This window comes from Papilio machaon, chromosome 21 (genome assembly GCF_912999745.1).
Source record: "Papilio machaon chromosome 21, ilPapMach1.1, whole genome shotgun sequence".
NCBI classification, from domain to species: Eukaryota; Metazoa; Arthropoda; class Insecta; order Lepidoptera; family Papilionidae; genus Papilio; species Papilio machaon.
In genome coordinates, this window is record NC_060006.1 from 194645 (window position 1) to 212474 (window position 17830).

The 17830-nt window shown below is 39.6% G+C and overlaps 1 protein-coding gene across 2 annotated transcripts; it reads right to left on the reverse strand.

The window, feature by feature from the left end:
* Positions 1 to 265: 265 nt before the first annotated feature.
* LOC106713057 (proline dehydrogenase 1, mitochondrial) lies at positions 266 to 17464 on the reverse strand. Of its 2 annotated transcripts, XM_014505763.2 has the most exons (12): positions 17159 to 17464; positions 9562 to 9683; positions 8165 to 8251; positions 3440 to 3621; positions 3197 to 3261; positions 2900 to 3078; positions 2530 to 2556; positions 1643 to 1922; positions 1419 to 1556; positions 1224 to 1334; positions 984 to 1149; positions 266 to 904 (listed from the first exon to the last, which is right to left on the reverse strand). In XM_014505763.2, the coding sequence occupies exons 1-12, from the start codon at positions 17360 to 17362 to the stop codon at positions 699 to 701; spliced, it is 1767 nt and encodes a 588-aa protein (XP_014361249.2). In that variant the 5' UTR covers positions 17363 to 17464; the 3' UTR covers positions 266 to 698. The 2 variants fall into 2 exon arrangements, with proteins under 2 accessions (XP_014361249.2, XP_014361250.2); XM_014505764.2 differs by lacking the exon at positions 2530 to 2556 and having other exon boundaries at positions 267 to 904; positions 17159 to 17463.
* Positions 17465 to 17830: the final 366 nt, after the last annotated feature.

A 17830-nucleotide genomic window follows, 5' to 3' on the forward strand; every position in this document is an offset into this window, starting at 1 on the left:
CTATGACTTCTCAGGTGTGTTTAAAATTCTAGTCTAGTCAAGGATTATGAACGGTGTCCGTGTGTACAGTCGCCTACACAAATGTAACACAAAATATTTAATAAATAATGCATTTTAATACGAACATGATAAACGAACATTTATTGCTTCATTGTATCATTTAATTCTCGTAAAATTCACGTTTCAATTTAATAAACATGTACAAATAATAACATATCTAAATTAATTTCTATAATAAATAATTCAAATGGTTTTATCTTGATAAAATACAACTGCACATTAGAAAATATTGAGAATATTTAATAGTCAAAGATAGTTTCTGCGAATATTGTAATACTGAATGGAGATAACGACACTTATACATGTCCGCTAAGTAATAAAGTGCTAAAAATTCGGCGCAGAGTTGTATTCTGTTTACAATAAAACCGATGCATTTCTAGTATTAACTTTGTATTCTGTCACAATGTTAAAAAACGGTTTAAACACAAACCCTCATTCGAAAACTAATACTTCTACGTTTGAAATTCATTAATCAAAATAAAGACTAGCTCCTTTTAAATTCCTATCAGTTTCGGTGTTTCTAACACGCCGGGTCGCGGGGAAACTCAGTGTCGGCAAACTACAAGCGGATTACGTTCCTAATTAACTTTAGTTTCCCGCTAAAAGTATCACAAGATGGCGAGCGCGAGCCGCCGCCTCTACACCGGCGTGTAGCGGCCCTCGGGCTTGTAGAACAGCTGGCCGCTCACCAGCCGGCGTCCGATCTCCTTCAGCAGCAGCCCCTTCTCCTTCTTGATCTTGGCGAGGAAGCCGCGGTTCTCGTTGGCGCGTCGCGACAGGTAGGGCAGCACCTCCTCCACCGGCCCGTACGGTACGTACTTGTACGCCGAGTAGCCCGCCTGACCTGCGCCCACGAACACAAACGTACTGCATTACATGGACACGACACAGAGCGGCGCAGAGCGGCCAGCGGCGGCACTCACCGAGCGGGAAGGTGATGTGGTCGCACATGCCCAGCAGCTGACCGAAGCAGACGACCTTGTCGCCGGGCCCGATGCCGTGCTCCTTCATCAGCTGGATGGCGTAGCGCACCGTGTCCTCGTTGTGCGAGGCCACCATGATGCCCAGCCGCGGCTCCTTGCCCTGCGTCTGCGCACACGACACGCGTTAGAGCGGGATGCTGCGCCGCGTGGCGCCGCGGGAGACCGGCGCCCCTCACTCACCTGCACGCGGCCCAGGATCTCGGCGAGGCAGCGGTGGAAGGAGGAGGTGGTGGCGGCCACGCTCTCGCAGGTGGGGTCCTCGTAGCCCATGGCGGCCGCGCGCGCGCGCTCCTGCACAGAAGATATCGGTTGCAGAGACCATTTCGGCTACGCAGAAAGAGCGGGTGTGAAAGGCTGCAGAGATGGGTGAGGTACCTGCTCGAGGTATGCTCCGCGCACGAGCTTGGCGCCCCAGTAGAAGTTCTGGCGCTGCGCCTGCTCCAGGTCGGTCAGAATCTCCTGGTAGGTGCTGCGCAGGTACGTCTGGTACGTGTTGAACACCACGAACTTGTCCTGCAATACACGCGAGCGGCGAGTGAGTTATGTACGGCGTTACAAATATTTCAATCGAAATCATCCATATGGGGCAGAAGTGTCACCTTGTTATATCTCCTCATCATCTCGAGGCAGATGCGGGAGATGGCGGGCTGGAAGTAGGTCTGCTCGGCGTCGACCATGACGCGCACGTCGGCGTCCTTGGCCAGCATGATGATGTGGTTGAGGCGGCGCAGCATGTTGCGGAACATCTCCTCCTCCTTCGGCGAGATCTGCGAGATGAGGCGTCGCATCTGCCCGGTCTTAGGGTCGGGCACTCGGAACGAGTCCGACAAGTTCATGTCCTTATCCAGGATGTTGGACCACGGGAACAGGTGCACGATACTGCAACGTGCGCGATCGCAGAGTTACTAAACTGGGTTAATACATCTATTCACATGCAGATTGACCTAATATCGTTGTGATAAAATTTAATTTCGAGTGTTTAGAAAAACAGAATATGGTTAAGGTCTGAAGATTACAATCTAGCATTATTTTTCACGGTAGTTTTATTTTCCCAGCATTTATTTCGGTTTACAGCACACATCTTACGCTACGATACTCAATTTCCAATGTGGCCTCAATGTAGCATCGGAGTTGGGCCGGCGTAGCAATGCGTGCGACAGCAGACCGGCCCACTCACACAGAGCACACTTCCGATCACATGTGCGCAACAAGCCAAGCGACTACAACGTGTTACGTCAGTGTCTAGCACATACAGACTTCAGATCCAGCTTTAGCGGCACAGCGAAACAAAAATTTGTCATTCTTTTTTTCAAGCCAATTCACATTCGACAATCAATTAGATGCTTGGGTACGTAGAAATTCCGATGCCAAGTTTTGAGTCGCACTCGGAATTCCTTCGCAAGTTTGCATTGGGGGGGCAGAGGTAAGGGGTAGTTAGCGACGTTACGAGACAACCCTTACGAATCTACAAGTCGCCGCCACTGACCGGTCCCACGGGAATATGTGCAGCACGCTGAAACACCACCACAACACCTCAGCTGCTGCTCATACTCATACATACGCCGAACAATGGGCTTTTCGTGAAAGGGACCACCTGACAGCCATCTTTGAGAACAGGGAAGTAGTGCTTCGGCACCACACTTATCAAGATACCGGTACTCTGTGAGGTCGTGGCACTAATACTGACAAAATCCCTCGTCATCAACTTTTTTACGTCGCTATAATTTACAATTGTGCAATTATGTGAGGAAAAGATCATTGCAGAATATTGCCAAACTAAGCTATTAAATAGTTCTAGAAGACGTGAGCTTGATTGCAAGGTAGACAAAGAAAGAAATAATAGTTGTAGCGGTTACCCCTCCTTGTCCGAGGTGATTTTGCGCATGAACTCCTGCACCTCGGGCTTGTTGCCGTGGTCGCCGAAGTACCGCTGGAAGTCCTCAATGGTTTTGTGGTGTGTGAGGACGTTGCCCGTGCCGCCCGCAATCTGCTGCATGTAGTTGCGCGCACGCATTATCACCTCCGACAGCTGGAGCTGGAATTTACCCACAAATAATTAATGTCAGAGGGACTGTGGTGAAGTTGGGCAGTAAAGAACAATAGTTCGTTAAAGTACAATCCTATCAAATGTTAAGATCGATGTTATTACTTACAAGTAACTGGGGCCTTCCTAAAGCGGTGAGTTTGATGGCCATTAGGCCCGTGCTTTTGGTGATACCTGGAAAATTCAATATAATGCTTATAAATAAAAGCAATAATTTATAGGACATGTGTGCATTAAGACAATAGACGAGGATGGCTCTTTTCATGACGACGCTAATGGGTGGCCGTCGGCAACTAGTAAGGATGTGAGGCAGAGTCAGACAGAGTGAGGGTTATGGTGGTGAAATGCATACCAGCGACCGCCTCGATGCTGCGCAGGAAGTGCTCCATGTTCTTTTCGCAGGAGGCCTCGTTAAGATAGAAATAGGTGCGCGCGCTGGTCACTTTGTAGCGACGGTCAGCGAAACGCTGCTCCACATGGTACTGCCGCAGCTGACCCTCCTCCGCTGCGTCACCGCACGCTGAGATCGACGCGCTGAAAATGTTAAGCTTTACGTCATCATTGTCAATGTAACCATGTCAATGATTCTACGAGTAATTCTAAGTGATTTGTTTTCTTTGTTGTAATTGTTACTTTTTAGAACAACCTTTTTCTTTGACATATTTTAATACTAATTGTTCAGTAGTTCAATTCAACACTTCGCTATAAACAATTAGCTCGTTTAGATTTATAGAAAAAACTAAAATAATGTTACTGCCACGTTACCAAGTCATGCTAGGTAAATGGTAATGTGAATCACTAAAAAAAAAATGTCTCATGCCGAAGTTATATACAACTGTGAAATTACTACGCGTTGTTATATGTAGGTCATAATTATTGATTGTACTTTTGCTCACAATTGAATAACTATATATTGCGGTCTTGATTTAGATATTTGACATTTGATCATTGGTCAGAACAGGCTCGTAGACAATCGATGTACATCCTTCTAACATGATGGTGATTCTAAGAGTCCATCAGTTAACCTAAATCCTACTTTAGCACGTCTACATTGTTTCTACGTGAAATATTCAAGTAAAGCGTTATCTCTAAATCTGTGCAAACATTGCATCAAACAACTGCGCTGATCCGACACACGCTGGTGAGACAACACGTTTCATACTAAAACTGTGGAAAATATCAATGAAAACATATATTTATATTACATCTAATATATAAAATTCTCGTGTCACAGTTTTCGTCACTGTACTCCTCCGAAACGGCTAGACCGATTCTCATGAATTTTGTGAGCATATTCAGTAGGTCTGAGAATCGGCCAACATCTATTTTTAATTTTTTTTTAACTGCGCGCGAATGGAGTCGCGGGCGAAAGCTAGTATTATATATATTTTACATTCAGCTTACAATTTTACACTGGTCATTGTTATATCTGTGAGGTACAAACATTATAATCCAGCTCAAGTTTGTATTAAATATTGATGTTCAATGTTTAATTAAGTGATGTCTTGTAACTACACCACACGCGACTATTGAAACACAATGTATGTATATTGTACATATAACACGTATAATTTATAAAAAAAAAAATATAGCAATCGTTTCGCGCAGGAGACCAACGATACCTCAAGGATTTACCTTCACAATTAATTAATTAATTAAAAGTATAGACATAACAAAATGTTTCTAGTAGTGGCATTATTATTTTGCATCGTCATAATAATTTTAGTATATGAATAATGACACGAGAATTTCAATTTACACATTATTCGTTAAGCAAATATGTTCGCAGATTAATATAAAAACATAGCGTAGTTTTTTTTATTAACCTCCGAATATATTCGACCTAGTGTCGTTAATCTAACAACTCGTACAAACTTAGCGAATGCTCGGCAAACAATAGATGCGCTAACACGGTCACCTACAAAACTGCACGAGCAATCATTTTACAACGTATTATCGTCTTCACAATAGAACAAGTTGTCTGATACAACGTGTGCTGATGTGATGGACGAAAAAAAACGGCAAATAATATTTAGGCAAAGTTCCAGACGACGCTTTCTAATGTAGATACATTGGTAAAGCTTACACTGACCTACAAACACTGATTTTTTATTTAGGTTAACTTTTAATTTAATGTTTTAACATTTACTACTATTGTTAGCAAGAAAAGAAGCAAAGAATTTACTGTCTAAATGTTTGGAACAATTGTTAATTGTACTAGTTTAATTTGGATCTACTAGTTTAGTTTGTGGATGTTTTTTTTTATACAATAAGCCGGATATCCGATGTTTTTCAGAAGCCGATTTGAGTATTTATTTTAAAGTAAGTCTATGTAATAAGTGTCGGTTGGGTTGCGTTGATTGCTTTCAAGCTTGATGACAACACACCCACTTGAATTTTTGTTGATAATGTTTTTATTAAATTTTACTGACATCTTCAGCAGTCAGTCGTGCCTCGTGTCTGTGTCGTGCGTCAGACAATCAATTACATGGTGGCCGCGGCTTGCGACGCGGCGGCAAATTAAACTGTGCGCGTCGACACTCTGCGCGTGTGACATCACTACTGTCATATATCACCCTAAATTATCGATTGCTTCACGCGCTGTCACAACACAATATAAACCTTAACGCTTTACAATAACATTGCATTTAGATTAATTAAAGGTGAGATGAAAAGTTTACAGCGTTTATAAACATTGATGAAGTCGTTTCGTTTTTTTATCCGGCCAAAGATTAAGTTTTGCTCTAATCCAGCAAATTTTTTTGTGGGATAAGGAATAGTATAGGACAGGAACCTACATCTAATAAACTTTTATGAATTTATATTTTAAAAAAAATGAGTGCAAGCAGCGCTATATTCATTTAAATAAACACGACCTGAATATGAAATCCGAATAATTCTAGAAAAGTCAAACATTTTCTCAGCACTAGGAAATATCGAGCTGCAAAAAGGCCTGAAAGAGGCTCTTCGCAGTCTTTATGTTTTGAGAGCAGAGCGCTTTGCCGCTTTGCGTCAGCCAAGTTAATGAAGTACTGCAAAGTATTATAGCTTTTAATAGTTGAATTTTAAGAAAATAAGCAGTGAATTCGATGTTAGATTTTTCTAGATAGAAAATGTTCGATAACAAATTACGAGACAAAGCACCCTGTATACCAATGGTGTCAATTTTAGGAAAGGAAAAATATAACACAAGCATTCATATGTTAATATTTAACTGTTGTATATTAAAAAACGTATATATTTTATATTCTTATTACCTCTGTTGTGCAAGGCTTTCAATTTTGCCAGCTGTTAACACTTGTAAAAAGGTGATAAAATCCATTATTATAATATCTACGATGTAGGTAGTTATCTCAATAGCAAAACAAGATGATACAAAGTATTTTGTAGCCTTTCATGTGAACACGTATTTCCGTAAGATCCGCGCAAACGCCCGCGACAACCATATTGTCTTTATACAGTTGTACTTATATTTTTAACATAAAATAATAAAAACAATAGCTGTTTATGTCATTATATGAATAATGTCATAAACAGCTTTAGTGTGACAATAAATTTGTTTGGACTGTTACAAATGAAAGAAATAAATTTAAGTTTAGATGAGGTGCTTTATCAGAACAATACTGACGTAATGGTGTGAAGTCATTGAATTATCTTAAGACAATGTTGGCTGAGGAGAAAGCGGTAACAACAATGTTATCATTGTCTACGAAAATACGACAAAATAAACTAAATATCTAGAAATTTATTTTAGTCTTCCTTTCCCACAATTTTCTTATAAAGAAAGGATGGGAAGGGGAAGTGGATTTGATGGAGGAGAGGACGCATGGCAAGGGAAAATATTATCTTTCTGTGCGTATCTTCAATACATCTGCAATTGCGGATGTCAAAGGCAGCGGTCGCAGCGTTAGCTCGTTTGCCAACTTATCATATAAAAATAGTAGAACCATTAATGTATAGTACATTAATGGTTCTATTACGTTCTATTATTATTACTTAAAGATTTTGTGACGACGTGACGCCGTAATTATGACTTCCTTATTTTGCTTTTGTTTGTCTTGTAATGTATTTTGTATTGATTTTAAGTCGTAATAATTTCGCCATTATAAAGCTCCAATGATCGGGACAAATCAGACGAGTACGATGTTAATCCTACACGTGACATAATGAAGCACAATGATAATCTAACATTGTTCTGTCATAACGACATGACACAATCATGAGAAAATTGCTCGAAACAGCTCGAACTCGAACCAGCCGAGCCGTCCATCTCCTTCACACTTGCAGAATTACTACAGTCTGTTTCACTCTGACACGTCGTGCAAAAACAATAGAATGCGTTCGAGAGCGCAGATAATTAATGTAACCGTTTTCTTTGAATTTTTAAAATTAATATTTAGCTGTTGTCATATTGTAAAGAAGTTAACAAACTTACGATAGTTCATAAACAAACATTTAATTCCGTCAAAGCAATTACAATACATTTATTGTATGTAAACGTGATTGTTTAGTTTCCCGTGAAAAGAACAATTGCTGAGCATTTTGTTTAATGCGACACTACTTTGTTATAACATAATTATGAGACACATGTCTTTATGTCTTGTAATGTTGGTTCAAGGACATTGCCGGAGATATAAAAATAAAGTATGTAATTATCGTCGCACGCAAACACTCGCCGAGAAAATTGTCAACACAATCAAGCCTTAAATGTGAAATACTTTGGGTAACTCATTACCCAAAGTATTTTACATTTAAGGCTCTCAAGCCGTGAAGGTCAGTCATGTTAACAGAGTAATAAGAAAAACAATAAGTAACATGCACTTCTTACGTAAAATAATTTGACTCGATTGTTTCGAATAGCGTAAACTTTTATGATAGCTTAATCGTATTTGTAGAACATAGTAATTACATCACCATGGCAACCAATGCTTGGCAAATAATGCTGGCAACCAATGCCCTTTTTTCTGGAAAGTCACATCACTTGACGACAGTGGAGCTAAATTGTGAAACTGAACGATAGTTTGTTAGCGATGTCTTTATTTGTAGTTGTGTCTCATTCCTGTGTTTGTAAACTCACCTGACTTCTCTCTTCTCCGCCTCTTCCTGCGACAAGTCCTCCTCCACGGAGTAATCCAAGATGGACTTCACTCCGAACGAGCGCAGTCTGTAACACAAACAAACTATTGACTCATAAAGTGGACAAGTGTGTTACAGATTCATAGCATGTAACATATGGCCGCAAAAATTACAACGTATAAGTTGGTACATTAAAAGCAATTGTACATATATAATAAAGATAATATATTGTTGGTTGAAATAAGCGTTTACCGAATTCTTTTGCCGATCGAAGTGAAGCCTTGAAACATTTGTAAAAATATAGATATGTATAAACGAATTAATTAAACATATGCTGCTGAATGCCGACTTATTTTGCAAATTGTGACTTACTCAAAAAATAACGTACGTCCCCACTGAAGGGCTCGGAGCCTACCCTAAGTTAGGAGTGAGTAGGCCATAGTCAATCACGCTGGCCCACTGGTTGGTTGAGTTATCATTGATTTTTTTCGCTACCTAACTAGCTGCTAACTATTTAAATATTTTTGTAACTATAATTAGTTCGGGATTATAAAAGTTGTCACAAAGAGTCAAACAAAGGGCGTCCTTGAGTCAGCGGAGCTTCACTGTTTTGTCCCAAATTACATTTTGAATTTTTTTACTATATGGAAAGTTTTGTGGCGTTTGCCAAAACATCACCTCGCAAATATCTAGTCCGTGAGCCAGCTCCCACATTATTTATAACCTGAGTGTGGTACCTTTAATAAATTGTTACCATATTTCTTTTAGTCAAAGTAATGTCTGCATCAGTGTGTCGCTACAACTGACAAATGAGTTTAGATGACTAGTCCGATGATACGTAGTTACAGATTATAAAAATACTTTGATATGATTTGGCAAACATTTTTATGAAATAAACTTTGATGTTTGCAAACAAATGAAGAGAAAAGACGGGTAGTGCGAATCCAAAAGCCTCGGTATTGTAATTATTTGAATAAACCTCAAGGATATTTTCCATCTTTAAGCCCATTTTGCGCTCCTACAACTGGAACTGCAACTCGCCACTTGATACCATTTCGATATTCTCTTTTAGAATTGATGTTCAAATAAGCAATGATACAGATCAGCAACCAGTTTGACTAGGTCGTCTGTTGGTCGTAAATGTTATAAAAGGCTAAGTCGTATTTCGAGTTAATCTGCCTTGAAATAAACACTCCATATACATATACTCGTAAAGTTAATTATGACTATTACTAAATAACAACTACCATGTGGTTACTTATTGATTGAAACACCATCTTAAGCCGTTGTTTTTTTTTTTATATGCTTAATTATTAGTCTATAATGAGAGCTGATAGTGGAGACTTAGTTTGAAATATTTTGTCTAGTACACTATACAAGGTGAGTGAAGGACGTTACCTATCAATGGTTGGTCGGATCTTGTTCTGGTCCTCACCGGCGACAAATTGCCCGTAGAAGGTGGCCTTCATGATGGCCTCGAACAGCCGCTGACCCACCACCTGCCGCAGCCGCTTCATCAGCTGCAACAAAATACACTTTCAGATTACATGATTCAACAGTAACAGTACAATATTTCTGGTGACAAGAGGTACAAATGGTTCGATATAATCCGATATAATTATGTTGGTGCTAAAAGTATCGTTGTGATTTTTATTTTATAGTATTTAATTGTAGACTATTACGTCTAAAGTTTTGCACATTTACCTGTTTAGATCGTTCCAATTTCAGATTTAGAGCTCTATATCAATCCAAAATTCTGTTGCCATGGTTACCTGAACATTACATATTCATGTATAGTCGCTGTCGTTCACGGTGTTGTACCTTAAAAGTACCAATCTTTTGAACGTCCTGTACACCTTGGAATAATATAGATCGGTAAATGTTGTAACAATTGGGTATTTTACACTATTCAGGGGTACAGTGGTAGTTACACAAATTGTACCTTATTTGATCAAAACATCGATAGCACCCTAATTGTTTATTTGCAAAAAAAGGTCGCAATTTATGTTAGTTGCTAGGTGCAAGACAATTTTTTGTAACTTGAACACCGTGGACTAAGGCAACTGTACCTTTGTATTATTATTAACATAGTCACTATCGACCGAGATACCGAGACCCGGGAGAGTGAGAGCTAATCCTAATTTCCTAAGCCTATTATCTTCTAATAATATAAGCTATTAATCTCACATTAGAGGTTTACTGAAGCCCATTAACATTGTAAAGTCAAATAAGGATAAGGTCATACCAGTGAGAGAAGCGCTGCTGGTAAGAGGATCTGGTGACTTTTTTATCATCGATATGGTGGGCGCTAGTGAACTGTCGTAATTTAGTTTGACTTATGCCCTCCTTATGCCAGCCTAGTCAGTCTATACACAATGGACCAGTTCGAGGCTTCACTTTTGCAAAACATCTAAAATCGATTGGCATTTTTTTTTTCTCATAAAATAGTTGAAGGCCACAATGGTAACATTGAAAATTATGCTACGATAAAATAGTTATTTTGTGTATTCAACTGTTTTCTAAGTACGATTTTCAGTTAATCAAGTCTATGTTAATTCAAGATGAATTATTGCCTGAAATATTAACCGCTCCTACATGTTATGAGATGAAATGTTTTCTCGCATAATTATAAATATGTTAAGTGGTGCCATCAATCATCTTCAAACTAATCTAATAATACACCTTGTTTTTAAAATAACCTCAAAGACATTGAACACGAGATGTTGGAATGTTAATACGTAAGGTGGACGTGACGTCGCATCATTATTGGTTTCAAAAAAGGTGCCTTAGAATGCGTGTCAATTGTTTAGCGATAAAGGCTGGTGGCGATAATACAATGCGTCGCCAACGTCACGGCTCTCAGCCTGCGGCGATTGTGTGGCCAGTTGAATGAGCTCGCGGACGCCGGCCCCGGCACTTATATAACACTATCCCACTAGCCCCTCGCCCCTCGCCCCTCGCCCTTCCCCCGAGACCAGCATTTTGCAAATAATTTACGTCAATCGATGCCGTCGTCAAGTAACAATGATGTAGAATTTCACATAAAACCACCTCGCATGCTCCCGAAAAGACAAATTCGGCACCAATATCGCAGGTTATCAATTATTCTATCCTATTCTTAGTTATTATGATGAGTTGTGTTATTGAAGTAAGCATGTCTTGTTATAATGTGATATATATATGTGTGTAAAGAAATGCGTGAACACTTAAAAGGCAGATTTAGAAAATCTTAATAAATCAAATAGCTCATAAGAAAGACGCCGCACGCGCATTGAATCATCTGTTATCCGGTCGCGAGGCGCGCGCCCCCTGTCTGTGCGAAAGTGAAACTCCTGGCGCACTGTAATTGGCTCGTCGCCATCTTGCCTTGTCACGCCAATGAACACAAAGATATTAGAAAAAATATCATCTCATTTCCCTTTATCATACTTACATTCGGGTCTGTCTGTCTGACAAAAAATCTGGATACAATATAACCAGGTTCCGACGTAATTATTAAATATTCCTCCACATTAAAATTTATCTGGGCAATTGCTCACTTATCTAGGATTTACCCGGACTACAGTATATATAACTAATGAATTTTCATGCTGTAACACAGTTACAATTTCATCATGACAACATGTTTGTAGATATTATAAGTAATTTCCCTTGCTTGTGGTTGTACAGTACCCTGCGCCGGCGCAAAAAGGATTGTACAAGGAAAATGTACTGTAATGTCACATAACAAGGGACTTGTTCTTGTTACCTATTAATTATGTAAAAACCAATACTGGTAACATTCACAACAAAGTTTTATAAGTCTAGAACATGCTAGAAAAAGTCATTTATACGAAATTAGATAATGTAAATAGGATGATCACGTAAACTATACAGATATGTACATGTGATCGCTTAACAAATAGCAAATTGATTGGACCGACATGACTAGACATATTAATTCTTAGCCTGATATGGAAAAATCAAGATTCGTACAAATATAGCACATTTGTGTTAATATTTCTTGTTACAACCGATAATAATTAACACATTTAGGGCACAACTACGCGAAGATTACCAAAGAAACATAAGTAAACTAGTTTAATTCGGACATCCTTGACTTTGAACTAAACAGAATATTTATAACCTAATTTACATGTTTCTAGAATGTACCAGTAATGTGAGGTGCTCTCTTACAATAATACAAATGTATGTATTCGTTCGGTTAACAATTTATATACAGATGTATGAAAGAGGAGTTCATACTACGCTGAAGCTCTGTAGGGAAAAGGCAGGAAGATCATGAAATTAAAAAGTCCCGAAATTTACAATGTATTGGTGACACGAAATATAACATATAATAATAACGTATAATAACTGTCGCAATGAACGATAGTGAAATCCCCGGCTGGAATAATTCCAAGTAATACCTCAGCAGCCCGCGGTCAACGCTCCCTCAGAACTCAGAGGTGTCGGTTCACTGGGATAGCGCCAATATGAAACTTGTTCGCGTGTTGTAAGGTTCGCATAGTGATCCATGTAATTCGACATGTTCGTAGATCGGAGGAAACCGGTTTAATCTAGTTTTTTTCCTTTTAAACATGAACCAAGAGCGTGCGATAAATAGCTGAGCGCAGAACAATCCAAAGTCCCATAGAGGTTAAATTTAATAAAAAATATTATTTTAAATTCGCCCAAAGTAAGGCTAAATATAAGTTATTCGTTAAACCCAAAGTGCTAAAAGGCAATAGAAATTAATGCAGATCTTCAGTGCACATGAAGTGAAGTCAGCTCATTTTTTATCGCTGTACATCCTGCAACAACCTGAATTTAGGCTAATTATCTGCATATAAATGAACACATTTATCCTTTGTTTACGTAGTTCGAGTTGAACATAAGCCTGAGTTGAATTCTATATCCGATTCAAGCATCAACTATATCGGGTTCGACCGTTACGATCACCTGAACATATTGACCAGTCTGTACCCTTCCTGTTAGAGAGAGAATAATGTAACAATGAAACGTGTTTTATGCATACTTTTATTAAATAAAAGGAATAAGATAGTACGTCTCCTTTACAATGTCGCCGTTAAGTCTGCGACGAAAAATTTCGCTATCGCTTTTGTACAAATATCTTTATCAATTAAACAATATATATAAAAACATTCATCTTTAACAACAATAAAAGAAAGCTCAATTCCACGCAACAACTATTTATGAGCTCGGGCAAATATTAGTTTTTTGACATTAGACGTTCTCGGAACGGCGCGACTGATTACCTGCATTACCTGTTTTTTATTTAATTAAATTAACATGATTCGTTAGCGTGACACAACTCCGTCGGACGTGTCAATGACTGGCACTCGTGACGACAAAGTTGAGGACATGTTCTCTCCTCTCTAACGTATGTACAGTGGGGTTTGGTGGCGGTGTTCCACATCTAAAGTGATTTGAACGTCAAGGGTACAATAGAGATATTCGTGGTATGTGGCATCGGTCATGACATGATATACCGCGAACGAAGGCGTCTGTATTATTATTAGATCACTAGGTCCACAGTCTCTACGATCAGACTATGTTATTGTATCTAGGCATAAAATAAACGTAGCAACAAATGGTATTTATTCAATTGCAATTATATAAAACTAATATTTTTTATTACATACTAAAAAGGCTTGAATTGTGTTTGTATTTGTATGCCGAAATATTTACTGTTTTATCTTAATTTTGAACAAATATCCAGTGTGTAGAGATACTGTGTTAAATAAATAATATTGCATTAAATTATTATTTGGTTTAGATAAGTGGCAGACGCGCGGCAGACGGGGCGGTGAGTCATGTGCGGTGTGCGGTGGTCACTGCAACTCAGTGAGATAATGTTTAATCATTAGCGAGTCGCAGTTATCAGTCCTCAGACTTTCCCATTCGTAACGTAGATAAAGCACGTAACAAAGACTTTATGAATGAATGTGTACCTATACAGTAGGCAATTTAAGATGCAAATGCCCTTCTCTGCTTTATAATTAAATGACGGTCGCAAACGACTTCGTCAGAATAGAGCGAAATAAAAGGAGTCCTCACGCCCTCATGCATCAGCTACCTTCCTGTCACAGTCCTGTCAAAATTGGTCCGGTCGGTTCCGGAGATGACCCGGCACAAACGAGGATTTGCCGACAAATAGAGACAAAAATTTTAAAAACTGAATTTACTACAGCAACGCAAGTACATAATGTTCGCGAAATATCATTTTGTTCGATATTACATACACATTCCGATTTTAATAAAATGTATTGATTAGTAGTACGAGTATATGTACGAGATTGTGTGACTTGTCCAGTACGAAAATTATTTAGTCTATTGGCGTTATAAAATTATGTATTTATTGTTATAACTACAACTAGTGAGTTGATAAGCTGAAGGTATTAGTTTTCAGCACAGGTGGGCACAGTTAATCGAAAAGTTAACTTCGTTAATCGTTAATTCATTAATTAAAAAATTAACTTCGTTAATCGTTAATGCGTTAAATTCTCGAAAATTTAACGCAAGTTAAAGTTAATCGTTAACAGTTAACCATACCAAAATTATACATACTAATTTTACACTTATGTGGCGACACTTGTTTAAAATAGTAATTTGACTATACATTCTATAACAAATGTTTGTTTGAAGGTATTTCTAGAACGGCTCATCGGATCTCAATGATATTTGGTATTAGAAGAAAAAAGTGACAAAGGAATTAGTTAAGATATATAGAAAATTAAAATATTAGATTAAATATAATACATAAAAACTAAAATATATCATTAAAAGGTGTCCCTTTAGGCAAGGTTCCGAAGATACTGGCAGCGTTCCCCCTTAGTTAACAAATTAGTATTAGAGACAAGTATGAATGCATTATAGTATATTTCATTACGAGTGTGGAAAGCCTGTCATTGCAAAGAGTTCCGACTAATGTTTACCCGAGCCAAAAGTGAGGGTTGACAGTTGGAACAAGTTGTAATGACAGTTTCGCACGTGTACTAAACAACTATTTTTGATACAGTTGCGAAAAAATGAAGAAATTTAATAGAATAATAAAAACACAATAAACTCAACTAACTAAAATGTTAGGAAAATGGCGCCAACCGTAAAAGAATACAAACAGAGTTTTCTTCACCCTTACTGGGTAGGCAAAGGGAACTATGCCCAAACAGCCAAGTCTTCAGTAGATTATTTTTATTGATATGAAATGAAAATTAAATTTAATGAGATGAAATAAAATGAAACCTAACCTAATTCATTGAGTCAAATCATTAAATTTGATATTGTAACAAATTAGGAGCTTCTATTTAGAAATATTTGCATGAATCATAAAAACTTCAATGATAACAAAAGCGTTAACACTTTTTGAAGTTAACTTAAAAGTTAATCCGTTAAGCAAAATGTTAACTTCGTTAATTAACGATTAACGGATTAACGAGTTAATGCCCAGCTCTGGTTTTCAGATTTACCTAGGGGCTCTGCAGTGCCCCCGCCGTTTACAGGACGAAGCATTTTTGTGTGGCTCATTAGGTATTACATAAATAGCGGATTATACATGTTATTAACAAAACTAAATAGATTTTACTGCACTACAGAAACTAAATACGTGACAACCAGAGGAGGTCATTTTAAATTTGGGCGTTTTGACATTTTTAGCAAAACAGATTGCAACTATCGAAGTTGCAGGATAGCAGTTCCATCATAAGAAGGAGTTTGGCTAAAGATGAAAAATAAAAGAAAAAAGTTTTTCTTAGAACATTTTCGAAAGAAGAGATCCACTGTGGAAAGCTGTCAACAAAGACGTGTAGCAAAATCTAACACTTCAAGTAACGTAGGTATATACAAAGTAAGCCAGTACGCGAATGAACCTAAGTTCATGAAAAATAATCTATGCATACCTGATGGACGAAGAAAGTTGTTAAAATAACAAGCAAGATTCAGATTTTCAGGAAGAAATAAATCTTTCCACATTCGCGTTTGCAATATTTTGTAACAATTGAACAATCGTAAATATTTCTAGGTCGCTGATTCAAGAAACCTTATTTAGTTTGGATGTGATTTATTAGTAAACGGGCAAATCATTCGTACCGTTTTGGTCAAAAAGCCGGTATTCAACTTTATTATCTACTCTTCCAGAGACATATTGCTGTTACGTGTGAATATTTTTACACCTGCCGTCATATATACATTGAGGAATTTTGTTTTATTCATACAGTGCAGGTATTTTTTCCTATATACATAACGTAATCGGTATCAGATATCTCTAATGAATTCAATCCGAAGCCAGAAAAATCAATTGCTAGAATGATCGCTCGGATCGACTCGTTTGTAGTTTTTTCTCCATGTTTGTACAACTTGTTCTCAGTTCGCACGGCTACAGCAGCAGTGAGCAGACGGCAGCCGGCGTCCGACAAATGCCATTGATACGAGTACCGGCACCATTCACGACGCCCGCCGCCGTCCGCCGCAATCCGCCACACCGCACAGCGCCGCAATCGCACGCTCAGGTTTTATGTAACGCAAAATCATTCCAACCGGCCCAGTCACATACAATATTGGACAAGTTTTTACTCGGCTCCGTCGGCCGGCGCATGCGCGACCCACATCCACACCATACGCCGACGCACCCATACATTTTCATTCAAAAGCCACAAAATTATCGTAACTGGCAACGATCAGATTTGGTGAATCAAGACTGACAACATGTTTACGGCGGTTGAGTGTTAAATGTTAATTAAGTACGAGTCAACAGATAAAGATGGGACTCTTAGTTTACGTAACATCTTGAAGATGACAAATTATGGAGTCCAGCCGGCGAGCCGCTGACGTGCCCGCACCGCACCACGTGGGGCGGCGGCGGCCGTGTCGCACACTCCGCCGCCGAATCAAATTCAAGGATACGACTACTGGTTAATTTTAGAGGCGTCGTACAACCGCGCTAACAATACGGCGCTCGCCTTATGTAAGACCGAGCCATCGATACGCTCGCACTCACCATGTCGTTGTTCTCGACGATCCAGTTGATCGAACATATCTGGTAGACGAGGTATGCCCGCACCAGTTCGCTGGTCTTTTTGCTCTTGAAGGCGTCGCGGGGACTGTTGAAGGTGAGGTCGAGATCGTCGGTGGTCCGGGGCGAGGAGGAGAGAGCCCGGAGGCCCCGGGGCGCATTCGAGGCCAGGCGGCGCAGCAGGGCCATGGTGAGAACTCCGCGCACGGTACTCGACTCGACTCGACTGCGACGTAACCACCGTGTGCGGCGGCCGGCTGACAACTGGATGACGTGCGGCCGCGGCGCGCTCGATGCGGCGGCGCGCGCACCTTGCGGTGGGTGCGGGGGGCGCACGCCGGGGGGTGTGTCACCGGGCGGCGCCGCCATTGGCTACGCGGCGAGGAGCGCATTACGTAACAGCAAGAGCACGGGCAGGAGCGCGGTTGACGGCTGACGATTGCAGGAGATGGACCGGTGGATCATCCGGAATGCACTTGCGGTAGGCCGCCGCCGCCGCCGCCGCCGCCCCCGCCATCGCAGACATCACTTGACGTGCAACAGAACAGTTGTGAACACAGAATAAAACAAATAAATACCTACAACGGTAACAGAACACTAGTAGTACTAGCAGATAGCAATAGTAGAAAACTATCTTGTACCAGGACATTGTAATAG